The sequence below is a fragment of the Pleuronectes platessa genome, chromosome 8, assembly GCF_947347685.1.
Source record: "Pleuronectes platessa chromosome 8, fPlePla1.1, whole genome shotgun sequence".
Taxonomy (NCBI): Eukaryota; Metazoa; Chordata; class Actinopteri; order Pleuronectiformes; family Pleuronectidae; genus Pleuronectes; species Pleuronectes platessa.
Window position 1 is genome coordinate 21,012,571 of NC_070633.1, and position 8,223 is coordinate 21,020,793.

At 41.8% G+C, this 8,223-nt stretch overlaps 1 protein-coding gene across 1 annotated transcript; it reads right to left on the minus strand.

Annotated features, from left to right (window-relative positions):
* Nucleotides 1-372: 372 nt before the first annotated feature.
* On the minus strand, nt 373-5,502 carry trmt12 (tRNA methyltransferase 12 homolog). The gene is made up of 7 exons (XM_053428760.1): nt 5,331-5,502; nt 4,549-4,717; nt 4,260-4,446; nt 3,325-3,475; nt 3,134-3,243; nt 2,853-3,010; nt 373-1,513 (listed from the first exon to the last, which is right to left on the minus strand). Exons 1-7 carry the CDS (start codon nt 5,381-5,383, stop codon nt 1,136-1,138), a joined length of 1,206 nt encoding a protein of 401 aa, XP_053284735.1. The 5' UTR covers nt 5,384-5,502; the 3' UTR covers nt 373-1,135.
* Between the last annotated feature and the right edge of the window lie 2,721 nt (nt 5,503-8,223).

Genomic DNA, 8,223 nt, shown 5'->3' on the forward strand with positions numbered 1-8,223 from the left:
CTTGTTTGCCTTTGTGACTGGCTCGTCAGGGCCACCATACCTGTAGAGTCACAACAGTCTTAAAGTCTAACATCTTCTTCCCCAAAAATTATAAATTAGCTACTTTCTTCCACATGGTTCCTTCTCGTCATTGTAAAGCTTTTATAAGTTGCTAAAGAATCAGGATGAGCAATACAACAATATCAGTAATTATCCCAATATAATTTTCATCAATAGAAATATAACAATATATATGCTTATACAGTGTCATTCTCTGCCCATAAAGAAGAAACTATAACATTAACTCAGGAGCAAAAAACAGTCTTTTAACATAAAAGAAATAATAAAGTGACATTAATCATGAGAATTATCGTAATGGACAGATAGGTAAATCCATATTGCCTCGCCCCCATACTATATAGACTGTATAAAAAGACATAGCCCTGGATATTCCTGGAGACTTTGTATTTCCATAAGACTGATAACACTCATAAATCAAACCTTATCAGTCTAATATGGATCTACATTGAGCTCCTGATTCCCCCACAGCAGATGCAGAAGGATGACACAAGAAAAACTGCAAAGAACATGTGAATCCACCACAAGTCATTTTCAGAGCCTCAGTGCTCATTGGCATAGATCACTACTGGAAGGATGAACGCCGTTCAACCGGAAGATTTTCCCTTATTTGGATTCCAATATCTGCTTTAGCTGTTCAATTGGGTTTAGATCTGATGCGTGAAGAGACCAGATCATATGATTCACATCGTTGCCAATTCTCACGAGTGTGTGAGTGTTTTTCCTTTAAACCTTTACCTACTCATGCTCCTGTTAAGTTCTCCGGTCAGCAGATAAGGCAGATGAGGCAGTTAAGGCTGTGGATGGGTAAAGCTGGACAGCTTCCATGTAATTAAAATTGCACGAGGGTTTTTGGAAAAAAAAGATACCAAAAAACTGCATTAATGCTCAACCTGCCCGAGGTTTTAGAAAAACACTGCAGCAGCAGATTTCCCCGACTGACAAGTAAAATAATCACAGAAACCAGCTGGAGTTGTTCTCTTGGAATCCTCAACCTTTTTCTTCTAGTAAAAAAGTAACTTCAGTGCATTCAAAAGTTCAGAGTCCCTGTGTCCTCTCTGCATCTGTGTTCTTCAGCTCACACAGGTCTGCACTCCAGGTCCAGGACAACATGGTGGACATGAGGTGCGTATGACTTCACATGCTCTATGTGCTGGACGTTTGTCAACCAGGAGGCACCACTGATGTCCCTCAGAAGAGAAGCAATGAGGTTTGCTGTGTCCTCAGCCCAGGCCTGCCACGCCTCTCTGTCGGCCTTCTTCCCAGAAACCCTGTGCACGGCATCATCGATTGCTGGAATGGCTTCAGTGGTCGGTAACGGTGAGGTGACATTCTGGTGAATGTGCAAAATACCACCCGTGGTCCTCTTCAGCAGGCGACAGGCGACAGGCCAGCCGTCCTCCGAGCTCGGTATGAGACCCAGGTTGACGCGGTCAGCAATGTCACACAGCCGGAGCTGGAGAAATGAGAGACAGATAAAAAGCCAGTGTTTTTTATTATTGTTCTGATGCAGATTAGTCTTTGTTTTGCTTCTGTGTACAACATATTAAGAGTACGTGCTATTTACACAAAATAGATTATGTGACTCCTTTTGAAACCCACAAATCCTTATGATTTTAACCAATATCTTAAAAGGTGGACAAAATAGCATTCATAGGGTTGAAAAGTACAGTTTGGGACATGTCAGGATTGGGTGGTATAGTTAAAACCAGTTATGATAATCATAAGGATAGGCCGTAAAATATTTTCATTCAAAACTTGAATGAAAACTAAATAACAAAACTCCTTCACACTGTCTTGCTCACTGAATATTTCATTTTATATTAAATATCAAGACTTTGCATTTTCATCACAAATATGAGGAATTTATGTTATATGTTGCCAGCAGTGAGTGTGCCACTTGGGGAGAATATTTCTAGTTGTTTAACATCTATCTTATCTTTCAGGCAGCAGAGTCTTGTCGAGGTCGGTGTTGAATGAATTCTCAGAGGACCCAGTACTTACAAGTATAATATTTATTACACAAGAGTATACAGGTCAGACGGACACCATGGTATGCCTGGAGAAAACACAATGGCCAGATAGTGAAAATCTGCCTCGCCTCTGCAAGGCAAGACCTTTTAAAGAGGAGGTGTTGCAAACAAAACTATAGATCAAATGACGTAGCACATAGGGTCTATGCCTACATTTGGACATGTTTTTAGTAACTTTAAGTTGAAGTCACCCGCTAGATCTTTGCCCCTCCCTTAGCAGGTCAGATACTATCCCATAGGTCAAAGATCATTCCAAGGAGGGGGAGAAATAACCCCAGAACATGAAATAGCACTTACAAAGCCTGAAACTTCAGAATCAAGTAACTTAAGATGATGGCATGCCATCATGGTATATGACCATGTTAGAAAGTTCCATTAGCTGAATTTACGACACTTCACTTTTGAAATAAGTTGAACTTAGTTTTGAAATCAAGTAAATTTGTTTAAACTCAAGTAAAACAATCTCATCATCGTTGTGTTGTAACAATATTTCCCCACTGACTAAATGTGGCAGCAGTTCCTGTTACAACACTTTTTTGCGACAGTGTGATCCAGAGCTCATCCCCCTGTAAACATACAATTGTGATTGCAGCTACAATATTTATATTCATAAGCATTTATTCACTGATCATTGGAGATGAGAGTCCAAATGTATCTCTGGTTCCCTTCTCAACCACTAGAGAGCGTAAGTCAACACTTCCACTCAGACACAGCTAATGTTGTTGTGTGTCAAACAACACATGTAGCAGCGGGACATGTTACCTCTCGGTTGTCTCCTCGGTGGATTGTGCAGCGGTCAGACACCTCGTTGGCCTCCAGGTTTTTCTGTAAAGCTTCGACAGCATCAGGGTTCCACTCGCAGGCGTGAACATGGCTGGCCCCAGCGTGGACCAGTAGTGGAAGAGTGAAGTATCCGATACCTGACAATTATTTTTTGAATTTCTTTAATTACAAGATGCAATAAAAGCAACATAGTGGACAATTATTATTAAACCTGGACCAAAGGCAAATTTCTAAATATCCACATGACGCTGTTTAACTACCTGCATATAAATCCACCACCGTCTCTCCTGTGCAGTCGAATCCAGCCACGCGCAGCTTCTCCGTTATGTTTCCGGCTGAAAACATAGATTTGGTGACATCGAACTCATACCTGAGACAAAGGTGAAGAGGACGTTATGAGTTTCACACAGGTAGTAGCCGGTGTGCCAGACCGATTATTACCGACACCTACCTGATACCATTGTCCACATGTTTGACCCAGCTGTGCTCTCCCAGCAGCATCGTCACTGCCGGAGACCTAAATCCATCACTGGAAATTCGACTAATCTTTGCCAAACGCGTTGCCCCCAGACCTTCGGCCACTGCTCTCCACAGCCGTCCATCTAAACAAGTAGGAGAAAATTAATACATGTCCCAATTAATTATTTTGGAAACCTACACCCACCAAGAGCTTTGTTTGGAACACCTCACTGGGTAGGGCCTCAATTCTTTTTTTCCTCGATTCCAAAATAGGTAGTGAACATTTGTTTAAGATTCTGCTCCATGATGACACTTTACACCTGCAGATTTTTCAGCAGCAAATTGTGTGTTCTACTGGATAATGATCTGATGACTTGTAGAGTACTGGAGTAACCTGACCTCATTGTCACATATATATATATATATATATATTGTGGCCACAAATGGATGCACATGGTCAGCAACAATACCAAGATAGCCTTTGGTATTTTAACCACGATATGTCGGCATTACAGGGCCCAAAGTTTGCCAAGAAAATATTCCCCAAACCATCACACCACAATGAGCAGCCTGGACTGTTGACCTGGACTGTGTTTTTACAACTTTCAACTCTCCAGAGTTTGTGTCTCCGTCCACTGCAGCCTCAACTCTCAGTTCTTGGCTGACAGGGTGTGTTATGTTTTTCTCACCATCCTGGACTGTTCTGAAATCAGCAGCTTCAGAAAACACTCAGACCAGCTCCTGTGTCACCACCAATCCTGCCATAGTCACTGAAATCCCCTTTTCCCACATCCTGATCTGTGACATGAACATTAACTGAAGCTCCTGACCTGCGTAATCATGATCATATGCATTTCACTACAGCCATGTGATTAGACAGTATAGATATAGAACTAAAGAAAGGTGTGGTACATTGTGGTACTGTACCCATTTTCTTCCACAGAGGGAGGGAGAAACAGCCGGCCCCCAGCAGGACGAGGTCTCCGTGCCTCTGGAAGCTGCGAGGGAGGTCCGCCCTCATCTCCTCTGTCCATCTTTCAACATGAGACTCCAGCAGATCCTGGAGGATTTGTTCAAGTTGACTGCCACTCGTCTTTCCCTTCTCTTTATTCGTCTGCGGAGGACACAGACAACAGGAGACGTAAACAAGGACCTGGACAACAGTGTACTTCTGCCTGTTGCAAACAGTATTTCACTCCAATGCTTTTTTGTTTACCCGACTCCAAACTAGTTCACACATGCTGCCTGAGGCCACCATGCTTCTGAGAGAGTGCAGATCCAGCTGTGACACACAGGACGGGGATATGGGTAAGAGGACGGTTCCATCTGAGTCTTTCAACAGACGCATACTCAGATCTAGAGCTCCTCTGGACTGGAGACACCTCCTGTCAAAAAACATTTATTTTAAAGATCCAGTGGGGCTGTGAAGTTTCATGTCTTAGAAACATATGAATCCACCACAAGTCATTCCCCCCCCCCCCATACACACACACACACACACACACACACACACACACACACACACACACACACACACACACACACACACACACACACACACACACACACACACACACACACACACACACCTCACCCTCCCCTTTTGAACATGAGAGAGAGCCTGTTGTCATAACAACTCAAAAGGGTTTAGTTTGTCCAGTCTTGGCTACTGTAAAAAAACATGGCAGCCGCCGTAGAGAGGACCCACTCCTGATGTAAATATAAAGTATTTAAATATAAAAGGCTCATTCTAGGGTAAAGAAAACAACAATTTGAACAATTTACACGAAAACACACCAGTGAAAACATCAATAGGATTATTTTGTATTCAGTTTCTACCAATAGATCCCGTTCATCTAAATATTACACACTGGACCTGCACATATATATTTTTTTTTACACTAAAATATAATCAAAACAATGTCTCTTTGCAAAGGTTCCCATGGTGACTAGCAGCTAACTTAGCTTAAAGAGTCGAATCCCTCAATAAATATCAACCTGAACTGTTGTGTGTGACACTGAGACACACGAAGACACGGCGCCCCGTCCATTTACAAGCACACATCGGACTCCTCTGGGTTTCGGTTTCAAAGGATCAGGAGCGACGAATCAGCTGCAGGGATCGTAGCTGCTCCATAACCATAAACAAGAACGTGTTTCCAGTCGGATCATTAAACGCGACGGACATTTGAACCCATCGAACTTTATTGTAACGACAAACGGCGGATTGTTCGTGATTTTGTTGATTAAAGATTTCCCGCTGCGGACTTATGTTAAATTAAACAGTAGCGTTATATCATATGATATATGTGCATGAACTCTGTTGACAGGTTTGATCCGAATACCCCTGATGACACCATGAGGGTAAATCAAATCAAGTAGCACCTTCATTTTAAGAGTACCATTTTGTTTTGTTACCTAAGAGCAGTTTCAGATTTAGAACAAGAGATTTGACAAACTTCAGTGGGACTAAAACCCATAGTATTATTAAATAGCTCTCACAGCCTGGACACAGTGAATTGTAGATAATATAGTCTACATTTTTTGGGGGTTTTACATCGATTGATGGCATTTTTGTCTCTTCCTTGTTGTCTCTCCATTGTTATTCAGTGGTGGATTGCTGAGCTGTGTTGTTGTGTATTTCATGTGTGAAACCACTGGGGATAAAGTTATCTCTCTGTCTGCTTTCAGACACATTAGACCGGTCACATCCTGAAGTTTTTCCTCTCGCCACAAGATAAAACATCCTTCTGCCGGTTTTCTCCTCTGTGATGAAAAGTGGCACCAGAATTTGCTAATGACTTTTTAAGTTGTCTGCAGCCATGACTTCAAATGAAGCTGCCTTGGACGGTTCATCAAAGCGGCACCTGACATGTATTAAAAATGTCCTCCTCTGGACCAGGTATAAAACAGCAGGGCTCCCGACTGATGAGGTTCCAGAGCAGCTTTTCCACCTCAGATTAATAACTCAAGGACAGAGAGACAGAGAGTGAGGATGTTTGGTTCATTATGGGTTGTTCAGTGTCCGGCCCGACCACATGCATCTCATAAAGTGCCATCTCCCCTCATCTGTATGGAAACAAGGAGGTTTTAATGGCCACACATCTGAGTTGAGCCAATACTGAACTATAGAGTAACACTTCATGCATGCCAGTGCTCAAAAAGACTTAGAGGGACCATTATACATCTTGTACGGTCGATATAAGTGCTGTTTTTATTACTGGCCATGCATACATAACCACACAGACCTTAAATCAAAAGCTCCTGCAGACTTTAAAGTCACAACAGTTACACAAATCCATAAGATGAATGCAGTGTTTCTAAACAATGGAGTTTGACCACATATTCAAGAAAGGATCCCAAAATATAATCTTCTGTTCAACAATTATTACAATTTAGAAACGCAATATGTATTAAATTCCTTGGCCACTAGGATAGCATCACAAACTATTATCAAACCTCCACGTTTCTACTGTGTATTTGTGTTATATTGTTGTGTTGTGCTCTATAAATATCACCCACATGATGGTTTACCTCAGATGTGAGAGGTTAAACCCCCCATTGTCTTATTTTCACTTGTCAATATTCATCATATGAAAAACTATAGATTATGACAAGTGAGAATGTCACAGAAATCTATACATTTCCTCTGCAGTGTTCCTCTCTGGGGCCTGAAGATGACACATGGAGGAAGAGCAGAGGGATTCAAATCGTGAATCCTCTTCCTCGCATCACACAGCGGCTCAAGTATCTCCAGCATCTTTAACAGGGACAGCTCCTGGTACAGGCGACATAGGCAGTTGCCTAGGGCGCAAACTGCCGAGAGGGCGGCACAAGAGACTGATTTATCATGACGTGACACATGCAATGTAAAACAATACAGTAACGTCACACCATCATCCTCTAACCCCCGGACGCACCAGAGGTAGAAGCGCCCTGAAAGACCAGCATCATTTACCCCTGAACCAGCGCGGAGAAATGCGCTCCCTGGGCCACAAGGATGAGCCAGCCCCACCCCACCCGCTGCCATGGATGGGTTTAATTTAATTTAAATTAATTCTAAAAAAAAAAAAAAAAATTAAAGGGGAAAAAATTTGGTTTCCATGTGATGTCTTGAGGCTGCCCCCTGCTGGCTGCTGGGTTCCTCTGCACTCCAGCTGTTGTCCTGAATGAGCTTTGCTAATGAAAGAATACTGCATAGTCACAGGCAGTATGCGTTGAGAGAACAGCATCCTGGTTTAAATGTTACCATCAACACATCTCCTTTGGTACTCTGTGTGAAACAAGCATATAGTGTCAGGGTGAAAATTAATTACACTGCAAACAGTACAAGCGACACAAAAGTTTTGTACTGACAGGAGAAAACTTCCTTCAAAGTCGTACACAACACAATATGGATGATGGGTACACAGTTGTAGCGATGGTAGATACTTGTGTATTCAAAACAAATGAGCTGTTAAAAGACCTACCTCGTTCATAACTAACCGTCAAGTAGATAAACTACAGGTCTATTAGAAGAACTTAGACAAACTATTAATATTAGAAGAAGAGAATTTCCTTCTCTAACAGAGAAGCTGTCTCTGTTTACACCTTAATCCTAATATAGCTTAAAAACCCAAAGCAAAGAATTAAATCATTTCAACATGCATCAGTAGATATTCAATTATCTGAAATAGTTTTAATAAAACATGCACTTGTCAAAGTGCAGGTGTGCTATGTCTTGAAAAACAGCTTCAGATTCCTATCACTTGGAATCTGTACTAACTTTCTGGAGATCAAGTATGAATTACGAAATGTGAAAATGGGTTTTAAAAAAAGAACCGTACTTGTGTAACCGTGTATTGTATACAGGTGCATCATTGTCAGCTGTAAAGCCAGTTACAGTTTATAA